We start from the raw sequence: 19,592 nt of genomic DNA, 5'->3' as shown, positions 1-19,592 counted from the left end.
AAAAATTTATTAAATATTGTAATTTGATATCTTTTTTTTTCTTAAACACCCAAGACTAATGCTTAAATAAACATATATATCTTTCACCCCTATTTATAAGCCAGTCTCTGTAACAGAAATATTTCTTTCGGTTAACATGAAGCAGCTGGTCCTTTCTTTTGTCAATGGGTCCCTTTTTTACTAACATATTTGGTGAAGGTAAGCGCTTCCGTTTAACTCATCTGCTTTTTAGCTATGCTGATTTTTAAATGCGTTTCCTTGTTCTCATGCTTTTTTTCCCCGCTGTTGCTTCAATAGCTTTGAGATTCAGTTTTGTTGAATTTCAAATTATTTTTTCGCTTTTTTATTAAAATTCTGTAAGCTCTTTTGTTTTAACAGCGAATAAATCTTTAGATAACAATAAAGAAAACACTTTCAAAATATCGGAACGTAAGAAATATTGATTAAATGTACACGCTTTTACTATGAGACAGAAGTTAAAATGAATCAAAAGACGATATCATTTAAATAAATTCTGAATAAGAAGTTCAATTAAAGATTTTCTTTTAGTAAGATGAAAATATGTAATATGTTTTATTTGTAAATTTATCGTATTAATTTAAAACCAAAAACACGGGCTGTTAAAAGTGGTTTAAACTTTAGGGGAAAAAGCATTTAATTATGAATGCAATCACTAAATTGTGATATACAAAAGTTCTTGGCATTGGATTCAAATGTATTAGAAAGAAAATGCATTGGGACGTCGGGGGAATATTATGATTCTACCATCCTCCATAATTTAAATATTTAATAAAAATAATTTTAAAAAATAAAGAACTAAAATTTTTCTAAAAATAAAGATATTTCTTGAAAAAAAAAAAAGAGAAATTTGTATAACAATGTTTGTGCTGTCGAACTGCATCAACATTGATATTGTTTTTATATTGGAAAGCAATGATAAAATTTATTAGAAATTCATTGCCATTTAAGAAAATGAACTTCGTATATTTCATTTATTCATTATTATAAGAAAATATTTTAAGACGGCACCTAAATCATTCTTAATTTTTTTTAAAAAAATTATATTTATAATTGCCTAAAATTTTCTGCATGTAGCATTGCTTGAAACTATTCCTTTTCTTTCATGGCTGTTTTATATAAAATGTAAATCAGAATATTTGGATTTTATAGTAAATCTAAAGATTTTTTTTTCGTATTTTTAGGGGGACATCTTTCCTCATTTTGGCTTTAGCCTCAATGACTTGTACATGCTCAGCGATCTTTTTCAACAAAGACGATGACGAAGACAAGCCATCACTTCTTAAACCAAAGACCTTCACCATTTTTTCCAGACCAGGTCCTCATGCTGATAAAAGCAACTCTCCAGGGCTCATACCTCATCTAGGATCTGTTCTTCACGGTGGGAGCATAGGCATCGAGTTTCATCCACTCAAACCCCTAGGACTTGTCCACGGCATCTTCGGACAAGCAAAAAAAGTAATTCCTGGATCTACAGATACGATGGGACATCCTAGCCACAAAGAACCACCCAAGAATGATCACTGGGATGAAGGTCGGGACTGGGAATACGAGAAACCGAAGAAGGAAGCACACAAAGAGTGGAAACCAGAGGAAGAAAAGCCTGTAAAGCATAAACCAGACAAACCAGCCGGTTCTTCATGGGATGATATTGGAGAGAATCCTGAAGATTACAGCACCGAAGTCCCTATTGAAGACATAATTCAACCTCGATTGAGGCCAAAGAGATTCATTGAGTCCAAAATCTACCATGTTCCCCTCTTGTATCGTTCCAATGGTCGACCTTACCAAGTGAAGATCAAACGTAGGAACGATCTGGATGAGTCGAAAGTTGAGAGAAATGATTAATAATTACCGAAAATGGTTGCAGACTATTTTTTACCCATTTAAGTTTCTGTTTTTAAAATCTTCAAACTCAAATACTGACTTCTAAATGAAAATGGACAGTAGTTAACTTGAAGAACAATTTTCGTTTATATGGCAGTTTCCAAAAACGAAAAAGCCCATAAAAATAAAAGTCCGGGGCAATGGATTTTTATTTTGTTATGGGCTTAATTTGATTATATAATTCATATCTTAGAAATAAATTGAAATCTCAATGGTATAATGAATAGGAAGGGGGACCAAAATGCTATAGACGCACCTTTTCTCAAATTTAATTGGTGACTTTGAATCAAAATATTAGAGAAAGATGGGTGATACTTCTTACAATCCTAATGTGATGAGAGTATAAAATAATATCAACCTCCAGGCTCTATTTTTTTTTTATTATATCATTGATTCCACCTGGGAGAGAGGCAGAAAGTCACGTGATATTTCGGAAAATCAAGTGAATGATAAGTTGTATTGGATGGTACAAGAGTATTGGTTAAACAGGATAAAGATCTTCGCAATTTTATCTAAGCATGAAATAAGTAACAATTTGAAATACTGAAAATTTTTGCTAGGACTTGAAAAATCATATAGACAAGATTTGTGAAATGCTCTACAGTAGACTCTCTCTAAATTGGTATACATGGAAACGGAAGAGACAGTGTCCAGATTATAGATTCATACAGACATCACTGAATTATAAATGATACATTTTTCTACACGTTAGAAACAGCCAATAATATGTTAAGGGGAAAATTACTATGTTAAAATATTAAATAGAAGCATATTAAACAGACATATCTTGTACTGAAAGGATGAAGATTTCAAAAAGTAAGAAGGGTATACGAAAACGTGCTTCAATAAGTGTGCCAGACTCATAGACGTGCCGGAATAACGAGATTCGGATTAAAGAAAGTCTACTGTATTTAAATTATAATTGAACCAGTCATTTTCAGTGTATTCTTTGAAAATATCATCCCAGTCTTTTCAAATATTCAACCCACTGTAAATTTTGTTAGAAGTATAATTCTTTGGACTGTGTACATTTTGAAATACAACTGATTATGCAGATTATTTCTTTAAAATCGAGTGTGGTACATCTATTTTTAGATTAGATAAACTTGTTTTAACAACTGTTTGCCTTTTCTGATTCCGAATTAAATTGCTTGATGTTTATTTCGTATTTTGTACACATAATAGTGCATTCACACATCCACTATTAATCACTAATGCAGTGATTAGTTGCGATTGCTAATCACAGCACATTATTAATACAGTGCGTTCCAGCACTTTCGTCATACTTTGTAGAAGGAAAGTGAAACGTGTTGTGTCTCAGAGGAAAGCAATAAAGAGCGTTTCAGTACATTATACTGTTTTGTACGTTATATCCTTAGAAATAAATGGCTCAGCACTTTGTAAACTTTCTTTATGGACCATTTATTCCTTTGGAGGAAAAAAAAATAATAAAATTTGCATATTAAAAGAAATGGCGAATAAAATTTTAATAAAGGTTTTGCGTCTTTGCTTATTTCTGAATGCTTTAAACATGATTTCACGCGAAATATTTGTGTAAATGTATCAAATATTTCATAAATGATATGATTAAAATTATTTCTTCCTGAATGGTTTATTTGTTGTATGGGTTATTTCTTCTTGAAATTTTTTTTTATTATTATTATATGGTTACAACGCGAAATAAAAAATAAAAACAATGTTGACATAACCAGCATCCAAAATCAGGCTGAAAATTAACTATATGTATTAATTTCTCCCAAATTTGGTTGGAACTATTATTTTTAAAGATTATAAGGATGTTACTATATAGATTATTAAAGATTATAAGAATGTTATTAAAACAAAGGATATTTTTCTTAGATTTGTGGTGAAAAGCTTATAATCCAGATAACAGCCACGAAACACGGGTAATTACTTTTGTCTTGTGGTCTTGTTACTCGGCTACGAACCACAAGGTCCCAGGTTCTATCCTCGCTCATAACAATTCGTTACAGATTCTTAAGGATTTCGAATCTCTTCTAATGGTGCACAGGTCGTAAATTTTATCTTATCTTATTTTAGTTACGTCATTAAATTGAGCCAAGCGTAGACTGCATTCTAATGCGGGGCCCAACTGAAAATAATCTGTAAAATCGGTTAAAACTCGGTATTGCTGATAAAATCATTTAGAGAAGTGTAACCAAGAACATCAACCTGATAAATTAGAGGGCACTATCATTAAGAGTTGTATCTCAAAATTTATTTTGCCTTGGGTCCTTTTTTTAAATATGAAAACTCTTAAACCCCGCAATTTACAATAATCTTTATTATTGTAGACTATGGCTTTTGTCTATTATTTGTCATAACAATCTCAGGCATTATGTTATTTTTTAACAAGGTTATCCAATACACACGTTGGCGTATAACTTGAATATTGCCTTACCATTCAAGTCTCCAATATCACTTTCCTTCATATCTTTTTCGCTTCAGTCTCTGGAGGAATGATAATTGCAACTGTGAAGAAAAAGATGTGAAATACAATTTGTTACAAAGTATCTACAAATAGTATCTTGTCATTTCCACACTCCTATGCAATGAAATAATTTTTGATGGTTTAAAATATTTTTATAAATGACTCATGGAGAACTATACCTCGACTTCTAATACGCTTCAGGGTTAATGAGAACAACATCCTTGATGGAAAGCGTTATCGAACATAAAGTCGTTAGAACTTACATGCGAATACAGCAATTCAAAATCTTCTCATTGTAGAGAAATGTTTACTTCTCTATTGTTATTTTTTCCTTCATTTCCTTCCTTCTTCGTCGTTCATTTGTTATTGTATGTTATGTGCTAATATCTTTCATTTCATTCATTTCCTTTACATTTTTCTTTAAAAAAATAAAACTCATTTCCATCTATCCAAAAATGGAAATGCTTTTGGCTCTAAAAGGGGGGGGGACGTAGGTGATATAATATATAAGCAATGTATATAACAGAAAGATTCAGTGATGTGAAATTTCTTCTTGTAGAATGAGTTTCCATTGTACCAAATTGAGATGTCGAAAGTATTAAGTTTTCTACAAGTAGCATTTATTTACTAAATAAAAGTCGCATTATAAAATATGATGAGGGCTGTTGAAGATGAATCACTTAAGTTTGAGCCTTGGTCAAATAACGAAAACGACGCTTAATTCCTCAACTCATGCACAATGTTCCATACCACAACAGTTTTAGGAATGTATGACTCAATACGAGATCATTATTACTAGAATCATATATGTATTGACTCTAAAGGGTGGCCCAGAAATAATTACCCGAATCTTAACATTCTTAATTTTGAACCGTGGTTAAATAACAAGGACAAGACCTATATCATAACTCATGTTATATCATGTTATATGAACTAGAGAGTGTCTTAGTCATGATGATGGATTTTCCATGAACTGTCAAAATCAAAAGAATGTCACAGAATCGATAACTTAAAGATTAAAGAGTGACAGAACAAAATGAAGCAATATTTTGCATATAACATGTGGCTGCAAACGAAGTCGAGAGTCGGAAATCACATGCAGTTTGTTATGAGCAACGATAAATGTAATTTTAGATGTGAATCTAAAATTTTTTTAAAGAAATATATAATTATTATTTGAATCCAGCTGCACAAGAGAAAATCATCTTAAACACAAATTTTATAAAACATCATAATTTTCTCAAATACACTCATGTCCAAAATTAAGGTCACAAAAATGTTTTTCAAAGTAATTCTAAATGGTTACCAGTAAAATTTAAACAAATTATATTTTATATTTTGTAAAGGACCAGCAACACGATATTAACCTTTGTTGTGGGAAAAAATGTTGTTTAGCATTAGTTTTTGAGGAACTACTGAAATTAGACTGTTTAGGCATCTGGGATTTTTGCCTGCAATTTTGTGAATATTGAATTAAAACAAAAATAATTGACATCTTTCCAGTGAGAATGAGTTCTCATAATCGTTTAGACGATTCATTGAGATGGAGATCCGTCGGCAGGCTTGAAGCTGGGCAGTCTCCAGCGGAGGTGGCTCGGTGTTTACAAGTGGTACCGAAAGTGGTATCCAGGTTGCGGAATCAATTCCAAATAAGTGGCACTGTAACCTGGAAGGCCGGCCAAGGCCGTCACAGAACAAAGACGTCTGCACAGGATCGCTATTTGGCATTAAGCGCATGACGGCATAGGCTGACAACGGCTCCTCAACTTGCTCTTGACCTTGCTGCTGCGTCTGGAAAAGAATTTCCAGACAAACAGTATACAGACGTCTAGCAGAGAGGGCCCTTTATGCCCGGCGATCAGTTGAGTGCGCCCCTTTCACTGCATCCAACAGAAAAGCCCGGTTCTTGTGGTGCCTAACACGGCAGTCTTGGGCACAGCAAGAATGGGGGCGTGTTCTTTTCAGTGATGAGTCGAGATTTACCACACAGAGTGACACTCGTCGAATCTTCATCTGGAGAGAGCGAGGAGCTCGATATCATCCCTCCTACGTAAAAGAAATCGACAGATTTGATGGCAGAGGAATCCTTGTCTGGGATGGCATAATGTTGGGCAGTCGTACACCACTGTCTTCGATGCGGGTACTGTCAATGCACATCTCTATAGAGATGAGATCCTTGAAGCCTATGTGAGGTTGTTCCGGGGTGCTTTTGGCCGAGACTTCATATTTCTGAACGATAACGCGTGTTCACACAGAGCCCAGATCGTTGATGTTTTTCCTGAGGAAGAGGATATTCGACGTATGGACTGGTCCTCGAGGTCTCCGGATCACAATCCTATTCAATATGTTTGGGATAGTCTCGGAAGAGCCATTGCACAGCGTAACCCCTCTCCTAATGCCCCCCAAGAATTAAAAGCCGCGCTTTGGGAAGAATGGTCTTTGCTGCCCCAAGCGTTTATTGACATCCTCATAAACAGTATGAAAGCTCGTTGTGAAGCCTTTATAGCAGTGCACGGTGGTCACACTCCATATTAGACAGACTTTTCCCGAGATAAATGCTTTATCTCTGATTCATAATGTAACACTTTTTGATATACCCTGTTTCTTAATTCCCAATTAAAATCTTTTCCATGTTGTTATGTGTCTATGCCCTTTCTTCAATTGTAGTGTACCTCTGTGCCAAATTTCGTGGTAACACAGTGAATAGTTTTCCATTTTTCTCAGATTTTATGTGTGTGACCTTAATTTTGGACATGAGTGTAGAATGGATAATATTGTATTGTTGCATTCTTCCAGAATTAATAATAGCGTTATATACAGAATGACTATAAAATCTTTCCCTGATTATAAAAAAAATATTGTAAAGGAAACTATTGTAATTTGGCATATGATCGTTTTTAATAAAATTACTTACGTCAGTAAATTTCAATGTGAGCACCCTTGATAGCTCTGTGAATGTCAAGGCGATATTCCATTTCTCGCCAAGTAATGTTTAACCTTTCGGCTGTCACACTAAACACCGTATCTGAGATCCTAACTTTCCTATCATACGGTATCCTTGGCCGCGGTGGCCTGGTGGTAAGGTCTCGGCTTCGGAACCAGCGGGATTTAGATTCGAGCCCCGATTCCACCGAGGAACCATCGTGTAAGCGGGTCTGGTGCACATTAAACCGTCCAGGCCAAACATTGTCCCTCTGGTGTGGTGTGGAGAGGGGGGTGTCAGCACAGGTATCGTCCTCGTCATCTGACCGAGATTCAAAATTACGATGCCCATACCAAAATAGCCCTAGTGTTGCTTTAAAACGGGACGTTAATATAACTAAGCTAAACATACGGTATCCTAACTTTCCTTTAGATATCATATCTGAGATCCTATCTACAACTACCGTTGCAAACATTTTATCCTTTATGAGGTCTTTACATATAAAGTCCCTTTGTGTAATGATTGCATAAACAGAACATAGCGCGATTTCTCAATCTCGGAGGATAAGTGATTAAAAAACCATGCCTCTATTAACCTTAAAAGTATAATTTTTTTTAACGCTTTTCACCCACTGAGAATGAAAAATTGTACTATGTTGAATTTAAGTCGCCATTTTGGGACATCTTATGTACTGTTTTTGAGCTCAAACATGCAACAAACGGAATATAAAATTTGTGCATGAGGGTCCAAACACGATACTAGAGATCTTAATCAATTGTATATGTCAAAGTTGGAAACATATATATATATATATATATATATATATATATATAATGGACATCCAATTTCCTTCGCTATATACGTGAAACTAAACACAAAAGTGCAATCTTTTCAAGGTTTTTTTAACATGTGTTTTGTCACTAATGATGTAAGAAAATATTATATACATTATATTGCGCCGCGGATTTGTATCAGAATTTGTATTTTTGCATAACTAAAACAGAGGTACTTCTTTGGGGGGGGGGGGAAGGTGCAAAAGTCTGCGGAAATTGTAGTTGTGTGAGTATAAGAGAACTAAAGGAAATCATAGTGACAATCGTAAACATTTATCTTACAATGAAACCTAAAGAAAATCATACAAAATGATCTCAAAATTTAACCTGTGCTACACAAAAATAATTTCGCACAGTTTTTCTAAAAAAAATATCCCAGGATCACAAAGAATCATTACAGTTACCATCTTACGATCGAGATCTCCTGAATTCGAAGAAAAGACTTTTGACTTTGATTCAAGTGTTTGAAATATGTCCTATTATTAATCGATGTCGTAATATTAATTAATTAGTCGATACAAATCTGCAACTAAAAGTTTTTAAAATTATTTTGTTTAAGCAAATTAACAAGAATTACTTTTTGCCAAAAACTTTATTATTTGTTAAAGTCGAAATTTTAATGTTTACAAATTAATAAAAAATCAAATAATGGTATATTATCTAAGAGAAACATCCTTTTTTTAATGCCTCACATTTTTAAAAGCAGATATTTTTGACATTAATTTATTCCAATAGGAAATCTTAGTTAAGAATGCAAATAATTTTTTCTTTAATTTCAAATTACATAGTTAACATTAAGAATTAATTATTTAAAATTATTTCTGAGGTTACAGAACAAAACGCCGTCTCACACCCCCATATCCATAACCATTCTGGTCAATAAACGGTTTGATGGGCATGTTATGGGAAATTTATTAAACCCCAGAATACTTACAGAAGATAAAACAGAAATATGTACAGAATTTACAAATATATGAAAAAATGATAATAATATGAAACCGTTTCCCACAGTTTTCTACTTTGAAATAGGATAGAAAAATTATCTGGAGTAGTAATAAGCAGAAGAATATTATAAATTTTTTTTAAAAAAGTGAGTTCTGTAATTGCACATTTCTGATACTACTTAAATATTTTATATCTAGTTGACGAAATAGACACTCCATTATCGTTAGTTACTTTTTCAAAGCAAATATTCGTTTTTCTTTACTGCCTATGCAGCTATTACTAAAAATTTCATAACTAAAACTATGTTATTAACAGGCACTTTATCACATTCAAGCAAAATACTAAGTAATTAGGTTCTATTTTCATATCCAGAAAACCTTTCACGCTTTTACGATTGTGTCATAAACTTAATTTCTCCAAAATTGAATTGAAAGGAACGATGAAAGGAAGATGTTTATTAAAAAAAGTACGTAACGTAAGTTTCGAATTTAGCCAAAAGAGCGTTTCGCGCTACAATATAAAAAAGAAAATGACCAACCTCGAAAATGAGTGGCTAAATGAAAACGAACTTGAAAAAACAATTTCGGAAAAATAATCCTCTGGTTCCCATTGCATGCAACCTCTCTTCGGAAAATAAAACTTTCAAAAGTTCGTTGACACGAATTTCTGAAACAAAATTGTTTTCATTTTCCTGCAAGTTACGAAGCAGATTAAAAAATATTTATAAACATTTAGTTACAGCTCTTTTTTATCTGCATATTGCCATTTCGTCCTTTGAAAATGAGAAATATTTTTCTTCACGCATTTTATGTAATTGTTACCTTATTTTTTGAAAAAAAAAATAATAATAAATTTAATATCAGAAAAAGAAGAGACATCTTTTAGTAATACGATTGAACTGGTGACAAATATGAATTTTAAAGCATTATTTTAACTTTTATTTTTTATAATGCGCAAACGAATCTTAAAAGACACATATGAAATTTATTAACCTCTTAATTTGAAATGGCATATTAGAAACACGCATAGCCTTGCAGAAAAATTTAACATTTAAGCCTATATTTAAGTTAAAATAACAATTAATTTTAAAAGACAAAAATCATATGGATGTGATTAAGTATTTGCGATTTTTTTCCCTTTATTCTTATATATGTGGAAATGACAACAGATGTTCAAAACGAAATGTCTCATCTAATTAGAAATTTAAATCAATCCGTAGTATCCGGAGTTGAAGGAAAGAGGAAAATTTTGTTGTCCAAGATAACGTATCTGAAAATTTGTTCAAACTGAGCTTTAGGGATAAAAATCCTGAAGTATTGAAAAAATAATAATTAACAGTGCTTGCGCAAGGAAGTTTTAAAATTATGTTGAATTTCGAATTACTTCCTTTACATTTGCATGTAAATATCTGTTTAATACATTTACATTAAAAATGTCAAATTCGAATGGTTAAACTAACATGCGTAGTCTTCCCGAAGCTTTTTAGTATTACGAAAAAACTTTCAGAGTGTGCAAACTCTGGCGATTTTTTGGCGATTAATCGCAGAAATGTGGTTTATACACAATTACTTGAACATCGAATGAACTCCATTTCTCCGGTTGATTGAAACCAAGATTTAAAGCGAGCTGCAATTTAAGTCACAAAATCACATACCAAATTTCACGTATTTAAACCTATTGACAGATGTAATTCCAAATTTGATAGGTATGTACTCTTAAGATCTTTCAAAATTAAACAGACATTTGTAAATTTCTCTCAAAATTTGACAAAAATCTACAAATTTGATATTTTTGAGTTGTGTTTACAGAAAGATATAAGTACAAAAAAAAAAAAAAAAAAGTTTTTGGCGGATTTAGAGAGGTCTTGCACGTGCAGATTCGTCAAGATCTCGTCTATGATTACAATTCTTTATATGCTTCATATATGAGAACAAGCAACATATAAAAAAAAAAAAATTAAGTCAATTCCTACTTAGGTATAGAAAAAAAAATTATTTTAGTTACTTTTTATTAAATAATTGCAATTAATATAAATATGTATATACGTATGACAGAATTATAATATTAAGTGGCAAAATAGAACTTGGCGACAAACTTGGCGACATGACGACGGATTTGGCGACCAAATAGAAATTACTGGACAAATTTAATTAATTTATTAATATTTGGAAAAAAAAACTGTATTAACATCAAGTATCATCTACTACAAGTTTTAAAAAAATGTGTTTGAACTTGAGTGGATGAATAAAACGTATTTTATTAAAGATTGAAAATTTGAACAAGATTATATATATATAGAGAGAGAGTGTTAACTAATAGTAGGAATTGAAAAAAGGAAATCTTTCTCGCCTATTCTCTTATAAAAGTGTTATTCTAAACAACGCTTCGAGAGGATTGGCGTGCAATAGTTAGGAAATACTAATCTTTGGTGTGAATCCTGTATCTTTACTAAATCTATTTTTGATTCTTGGCGAGTTTTTTTTTTTTTTTTTTTTTTTTTTTGGCTTTTAATAACTGGCATGTGGTTAAAAGTATCCGAAAATTGAATTGGTATTTTAAATAAACACGTTTCTCCTAACTGATTGAAACAAAAGTTTGACTCAGAACTACTATTGTACTCACAAAATTTCATACTAAATACTTTTAAGTTACTGTATTTTTGAACTACCGCTTTTACAAGGTTTTTTGGATTTTCTTCAAAGTTTGATTTACCCTTTGTTGGATTTTTTTCTACTCTATAAATGCTAAATTTGTATACCGAATTTAATCCATCTAGATCTCTTCATTTTGTAGTTATTGTGCTAAATAACATTCGAACAATCGGAGAGAGATTTTCTTTGAAGAGATTTTGCTCAAAATCTAAATTAAATGTAAAGACTGTATACCACATTTGATCTATTTAGCTCAAAGCGCTTTTAAGTTATTCTTGACGCAGATACGCATTTCCCAAAAATGTGTTTGTCGAACTCAAAGAGATCTAAAACTTGGAGATTTCGTCGAAATCTCGAGTTCGAATTTTTTGACGATTACTATACTTTCTCTATACTTCGCATACGATTAGGTAAAAAAGAATCGAATAAGCAAAGATCTCTTTTACCGATAGAGTTTTTAGGCCCAGCTTTTGAAATCTTAATTATACAAATTTCATGTTAAATTCACTTTCTTTAAATCGTTGTATTCACATACTTAACATAAGACCAATCCATGCTACTATTATAATAATTTTGAAACTATTTAAGCGGTGTCACGGATATGAAGTGGAAGACAAATCATACTTCTAAAAAAGAATGATATCTCTTTGACTTCTTTGGTGATAAAAGAGTTACCCTCAAATTGCTCAATTGCACATGACAAAAGCACAGACAAAACAAAAACAGACAAAGGGCAAATTCTAAAATGAGAGGAGGAAAATGCTATTTACAAAATAAAACATTGTAAAGACTCATTCACATGCGCACGAACTGAACTGAACTGAACAGACAGAAACTTATTAGACATGCTTGGTTCAAAATTTTTCATGAATCTTCAATATCAGTGATAAAGAACCATAAACCAAATGTCATCCATTTAGCTTAGTGTGTCATTGAGTCATCATATTCATGTACACAAGGACGATCAAACAGAAAAATGTATCTCGAATTTTGAATAAGCAAGGAACATTCTTTGGAATGATAATCGATGTCATATTTCTTTAAGAAGAATCTTTTTAAACTTTTATAATCTTATCAGTGGCGTAGCAACGACGAAGCAAGGGAACCGAACACTTCGGAAGCCAGTCTTAAGAAATGACATGAAAATACAATATTAGTGCGTTTATATCACTTTTTAAAGCAAATTCTGTGAGACAGGAAGTCAACTCATAAGCGTTTTGAACTTGACTGGTGAAATTTGGTATAACATCTGTAATTCATATCACTGACTCTCCGACCTGTCCGAAGACACACAGTAAATAAATACTGAATGACCGGACCGCAGCAACAGCAACACTGATGGGAACTGTTATTGAGTCCTAAGGACCATCACCGGCCACGGTACAACCCTTTCCTGAGGAAGTATTTCCCCTCATCGATGGGAGGAGTCAGACCTCCACTTTTTTGTGTACCCTCCAGGGTGGCGAGAACCAACCACTATACCGGAAGCTTCTCGTCCTCATTTCGATGTGCCCTTCGATGGGATGTGAGAGAGGGAAGAGGAACTTATACCCCGATGCCACTTACACTTGCTAAACCACAGAGAATAATTAAGGGAGAGGGGAAATCGATTATTTTTCGGGCGCAATTTATTCTCATTAACTTTACTACAAATCTTTTATACTTTCATTTAGTCACATTTTTTTTTTCTATTATATAAGTTTATTTTTGATAAACTTTTTGTAGAAGACTGAGTAAATTAATTTTTCTTTTTTTCCTTCAGATACTTGACACTTTTGTTGCATATTTTGGTTCTTATATGCATTTCCACTGCCTTAAAAGAAGATGAAATTGATTACGAGGACGAACCAACCCACATCGTCGTACCCCGGTCCATCCGGGTGTTTTCCAAGGGCCCTGATCCTGACAGTCCCCGCTACGTAGGTCCTAGAATCTCCAAACACCTGCATAATGTCATTCAAGGAGGCACCGTGGGCGTCGAGTTTGATGTGAAAGAGGGCATGGGCAGATTTAGTCCTTTTTGGGATAAGATCCGGAAATATCTGCCAACATTTCGTGACAACAAGCGGCGTGATTTTGTACCTGTTGATGAAGGCGATTCTGAAAAAGATGCCGAGATTTTGGACCCGGTTGGGAGAGGGTTAATCAATCCTCGCATCAAACCATCTGCTAGAGAAGACCATTTAGAAGAATTAGAATGGGAAAGAGTATGATGCCAAACCAACAAGAACTTTTACACTATTTTTAAAGTGATCTCAGTTTGCAATAAGGTTACTAAAAGAAAAAAGGACATATTAAAAATAAAGCAAATTGGATAAATATTGTTTTTAAAAGCACACCACTTTTACAATTATACTAAAGAACATATTTTTATTTTATTTTATTTTAATCGTTTTCTACTTTTAGGCCTAAAATGTAATTCTTTGGTATCAGTATTATGGAATCTTGGAAAAACATTTCTCAAAATGTCCATCAAAGGGCATCATCAATATAAATTCAAAATTTATTTCCATTAATCGATTAATTGATTATTAAATTCTGAAAATATATAAAAAGTGTGATATTATCGCGAATGTATTTATTCAAAATTCTAGCAATCTAAATATGAGCACAAAATTGATTAAAAAATTCCAATGTTTCAAATGTGAAATAGTTAAGTTTAATAAAATGGTATAAATTGAAGTTCTAAATGAAGAGTATTTTTTTATTTTCATAGCTTCCTACTTTCAGGTTTAATACGTAATTCATTATTATCAATATTTGGATATCTTGAGAAAAAAAATTCTCAAATTGTCCATCAAGTGGATCACTGTAATAAATTCAAAACTTATTTCTATTAATCAATTAATTGACAGTTAAATTCTGAAAGTACAAAAATAATATGATATTATCGAGAAGGTATATAGCATTTCAAAACTCTAGTAATTAGATATGAGTGCAAAACTGGTTATAAAATTCCAGTGTTTTAAATGTGAAATTAAATAAAACCATATAAAAAAAGCTCAAAATTAAATGATATAAAATGAGATTGCATGAACGAATTACGTTATATAAGATAACGAATATAAAAAGAATAATATTCTTGGAATTTGATTTTATAATATGTCTCACACATGATATAAATCATAAATATTTTTATTGTAATTATTAATTTATATTACTGTGTCACAGATTAGAACATCGAATAATCATGTAAATAATTTATGTTTCTAGTGAAGAATATTTTTTCTCATTAGTTGTTCTTTTATTCTGCATGATATCATTGGTGTCTTTATCTGCATTTCATCCCCTAAGAATTTTTTTCATTCTTCACTTTTTCTTTTCACAACAATTTATTTTAAAATTAAAATAGAATAATATCCATGTATCAATAATTTTACAACGCTATTAGCAAAAAAAAAAAAATACACTAAAAGTAATGATGCTTATCTTATTCCATTTGCAGTATGTTCGTCGTTACTTTTGTGTTATCTGAGTTAGAGGCTTTTATTACTAATACTGATTTGTACTGAAGAGATTATATAGACTTATTAGATATCTGACTTATAGATATTGAAGATATTATATAGAGTTATTAGATATCTGACTTATAGATATTGAAGATATTATATAGAGTTATTAGATATCTGACTTATAGATATTGAAGATATTATATAGACTTATTAAACATTTGACAATAGGGTAAATTTTAACAATGAAGTAAAAAATCGTCTTTACCTTTTTTCAAATTGTCAGGAGATAAGACGACCTGTTGGCTCCTTCGATCATAAAAGCGAATTTAATCATTTTGTGACCCGAGGCAATTCATGCTGTGAGGTCTCTCTTTTAATGACTAGTCAATTCAATTTCATATTTCAGCTTAGTCAACTTGATCAGTGGTATATTTTAGATTATTTTTTTATTTAAATAATTTTGATAAAATATATTTGTTCTTTTTCTTTTTAGCGTTCATATCGTGGATAAAATTATCTAGAGTAGGAAAACTCTTACAAAATGAACCATAATTATTAATGAATGATTTTTTTATTTACAAGAATTTAATAATTATAAAAGATTATTTCAAATTTATTATATTTCAAATAAAAATAATCTTAAAAATTATTATTCAATAGGACCTATCTAGATGGAATAAATGCAACTAGCTAATTAATTGTTAATATTCTGATATATTATAAAAAATATTTATGTATTAATGATTTTAATAATTCAAAGTGTGCGAATACTGTAGTCTTAATATTTTATAATCAAACAATATTTCTTACATATTTATTTATTTGATAGTTAAGCTAAATATATTTTTTTAAATGGCTTGCTTGGGGCCCCTCCCTTAAATCCTCGCCAATCATTTCCAAATAGGCGGCTGCTTAGTTGGAAATCTACCATTGTTTTAGATCTCTCGTTGAGTAATTGTTTGTTTTCTCGCATAGTCAGTAATTCACTGTTTCACATATAAGATGCCTGGATTACTAGTTGGGGAAAAACCCTTTTATAAAAATAATTTTAATTTGCCAATAATATGGAGGTATACACGGAGATTGCAGTTGTAAGAAGGATGTATTTTTACTTGCTAGCACGTTTTGTGTTAATAACTCATTGAAAAAATTGGTTGTTATTTAGTATCACATTATTGGATGTATTTTTATTGCTTTTACAAATCTTTCAATCCTTTTATAGAATATTATAACATCAGACTTGAAACTTTGTAATGAATACACATGGTGATAACTTTATGTCTCTATAGGGAATGCAACATTTGTGTGTTTTCTTATGTGATATTCTTTTTGTGCTTCCATGCGATGAAGTATAAGAAGTTTCATTAAATGATGTAAAACATTTTTTTCCATATTTCAGTGTCATTGATTAAAAATGCGTTTTAAAAATTAGTATTTGTTAATACTTATTTGATTACCCACATCTGAATGTGAGGTAATTTCCTGTAACTTTCTTGTTGAATTTTTTCATTACGAATATAAAAGATTAAGATATGTAAAACTAAAACGAGCCTTTTTTTAGATCAATCTTTTCCTTTGTATAGCATCTGAAGTGTACAAATTAATATTTTGTGCTCGACAAAAACCCTCGGACGATAAAATCAAGCTACGATCAAAATGAATTGCATAACAACATACTACGAAATTTCCAGCTTGAATGATTTATGTCAAATTAATTATGTTTATCTTCCGAGAAAAAAAAACAACCTTTAAATATAATGTCTGATTTGTTAGGAAAAAACTATTACAAAATTTTTTTATTTGCCATTGTTGGCAAATTACAATCTATAATGTCCTTCGCAGGTTTGGTGGTTCCATAATTAGTATCTTAAAGCGTGGCAAAATTATATAGCGTGTTCTATATTTGGTTATTTGTCTTTGGAAATGCACAGTTGAATAATAATTAGAGTTGTCCTTCATGTTTTGGTAGTTTCATTAATAAACATCTGATAATGTAGACAAAATTATTTACGGTGTTATTCATTCTGATATTACACTAATCAGAAGCAACACGATGTTTTGCATATTCATGAACTTTAAAATTGATTACAGGATATTCAATGTGTGATTGTTTTGAAAAAATGCAATAATCATCCAAATCATAAGATTGATATCCGTTTTATAGCAATATGTGCATAAGAAAACGATTAAACTGCAATGCATAAGAACACCGGAATGAATGACAAACTTACAAAACGATCCTTTATTTCAGAATTCGTCATGTTTTTAAACTTCGTATAGGTTAAATAATAGACTTTGATCGTAGCCGAAAGACTTAGACATGATGATATAAAATTTTAAAAGATCTTTTTAGTCATAAGCTAAATAAGATCTTTTAAACTTTTCTTACTGACATTTTCTTTTGGATTATGATAAACCTTCACAGATTATTTTTGTGAGAAAAATATCAAATTTTTGAAAAACCTTTAATGAATGAATAAAAAACGATTCATTTATAATTAGTGAAAATAAACACATTTGATTTAAACAATTTTTAGGTAAACTTTAATGATATCATGTTTATTCTCTTATTCATTTTGACTTTCAAATATTGAAAATTATTAGAAAAAATATCTTTGCAAAAATTTTTTTTTTCACTACGATTCGTTTGAAATAAAGTGCAATTATGTGTAAGAAGCAAATAATTATATTTATCAGCTAGAGCAAATAGGTTAAGATATGCTAATAATTGTCATTTTTCCCCGTACTGATTTCAAAAATCATGGTTAAGACTCTGTCAAAGTTTTATTCAGTCTCTAAACAATTTATTAATAATAATTATTACAGACACATGCCTATTATTGCTTAATTTTTTTTTGAATTTTATTTTCTTTGTTTCTATCTTTTTTTCAAAAATGTCCGTAAATTTGTTTTGCAAAAGTTTCCTTAATATCTTCTACATGAAAAAAAAAAAAAAAAAAAAACCTGACAAAAAATAAATCAAAAACATAACAATATTCCTAGGATAATACAAATTGCTCAGAATGGGATAATAATTAAAGATTTCACTATTAGATATTACGATTATCCGTTGGGCTGCCATCTATCATCCGCATAATATTAAAAATAAAACCGAATCAAAATTTTACTTTATTATCAATAGATGGCAGTACTATCTTATTCTATCTTTTATGTTTAAATGGAAATTTATTACTATAAAAGGATCTCGCTGCTTTTGTAAACAACTTAATTCTATTAATCATAAAATATATGTAATGAAAATTTACATTATTTCGAAATATAAAAGTGATTTTATAAGTTGAGTAGAGCCAATAAATTTATTGCCTGATTTGGATGGAAAAATTTTCATGCAGTGATGAGAAAACAATTGAAATTGATTTAATTAAAATGCATCCTTTAAATCAATTAATTTCAGCTAAAAAAGAGTAATTTATTCATTTCAGTAAGTGATTTTTAATTGTTTATTATTGCCATTAATATTTATTAACAAAAATAAAAATAAATAAAGTGCTATATAATTAGATGCAATTAACACACACACATAAATCATGTGAAAAATATAAACTCAAATGTTATATCGTATTGTTTCGTATCAATATGAGAAATATAATGTTTATCATAATGATACGTAATGAATGCCAATATTTATTTGGCCAAGACTAGAATATAAGAAATATACTGTATTAACTATCAAAACGTATATATTCTAACGTCCACCGACAAATTAATGCTTTCATTACATTAGTGATTATTAAATAATAATAAATTTTAAATATGAAATTTATGATATGTTTTAAGAGTTCTAAAAAATTTTCATTATCGATATAAAGCCATTCTATTCATTAAAATCGCAATCTTAGAAAACTTTTTACAAAATCTAAACTTATATCAAATAATATTGAATACTGGAAATAAAAAACTAGAAACACAGTATAAATAACGAATTGTTCAGTACGAAAATATTCATTAATGCAATTCATTGGATGCTAAATATTTTTTAAAAATGAAATTGTATAATTTTTCCTAAACATAATTTAATGTAATAGTATTGCAAATCTGGAAGAATGTGACGTATTTTAAATTTAATTAATATTTTTCAAAAGATTAACTAATCGAATCAGTTATATTTGTAGAACACTCCAAAAAATGTTTTCTTACGTAAGGAAATGGAAAAAACAATCGTTACTTTTTATTTTTATTTTAGTACTACATTTTTTTAATGATCTTAAATATAGATATTTATAATAATATAACTGAAAAAAAAAATTTACGGTGATTTTGAATGAATAAGAAAAAATTTATTACATTCACTTAAGTACTGATGCAATTTCTTAAAATTCGCAACAACAACAAAATATTTGCTAAAAAAAAAGTTTACATGTTACGTTGTACACATACACAGTATTTATGTGAGTACAACGATGAAATTAA

General features: G+C 30.5%; 1 protein-coding gene across 2 annotated transcripts in view; it reads left to right on the top strand.

Annotated features, from left to right (window-relative positions):
* The window catches only part of LOC129988436 (uncharacterized), a 61,764-nt gene extending 45,210 nt beyond the window's left edge, over window positions 1-16,554 (top strand). The window contains exon 2 of one of the 2 annotated variants that reach the window (XM_056096664.1): window positions 13,472-16,554. In XM_056096664.1, the coding sequence (XP_055952639.1) occupies window positions 13,472-13,922 (451 nt within the window). In that variant the 3' untranslated portion in view covers window positions 13,923-16,554. Of the gene's footprint in view, window positions 1-1,202; window positions 3,514-13,471 lie in introns of those variants that run through there. The other variant, XM_056096663.1, reaches the window with a different exon arrangement.
* The last annotated feature ends 3,038 nt before the right edge of the window (window positions 16,555-19,592 follow it).

The sequence above is a fragment of the Argiope bruennichi genome, chromosome 10 (assembly GCF_947563725.1).
Source record: "Argiope bruennichi chromosome 10, qqArgBrue1.1, whole genome shotgun sequence".
Classification (NCBI taxonomy): domain Eukaryota; kingdom Metazoa; phylum Arthropoda; class Arachnida; order Araneae; family Araneidae; genus Argiope; species Argiope bruennichi.
This window is presented reverse-complemented; position numbering and strand designations above follow the sequence as displayed.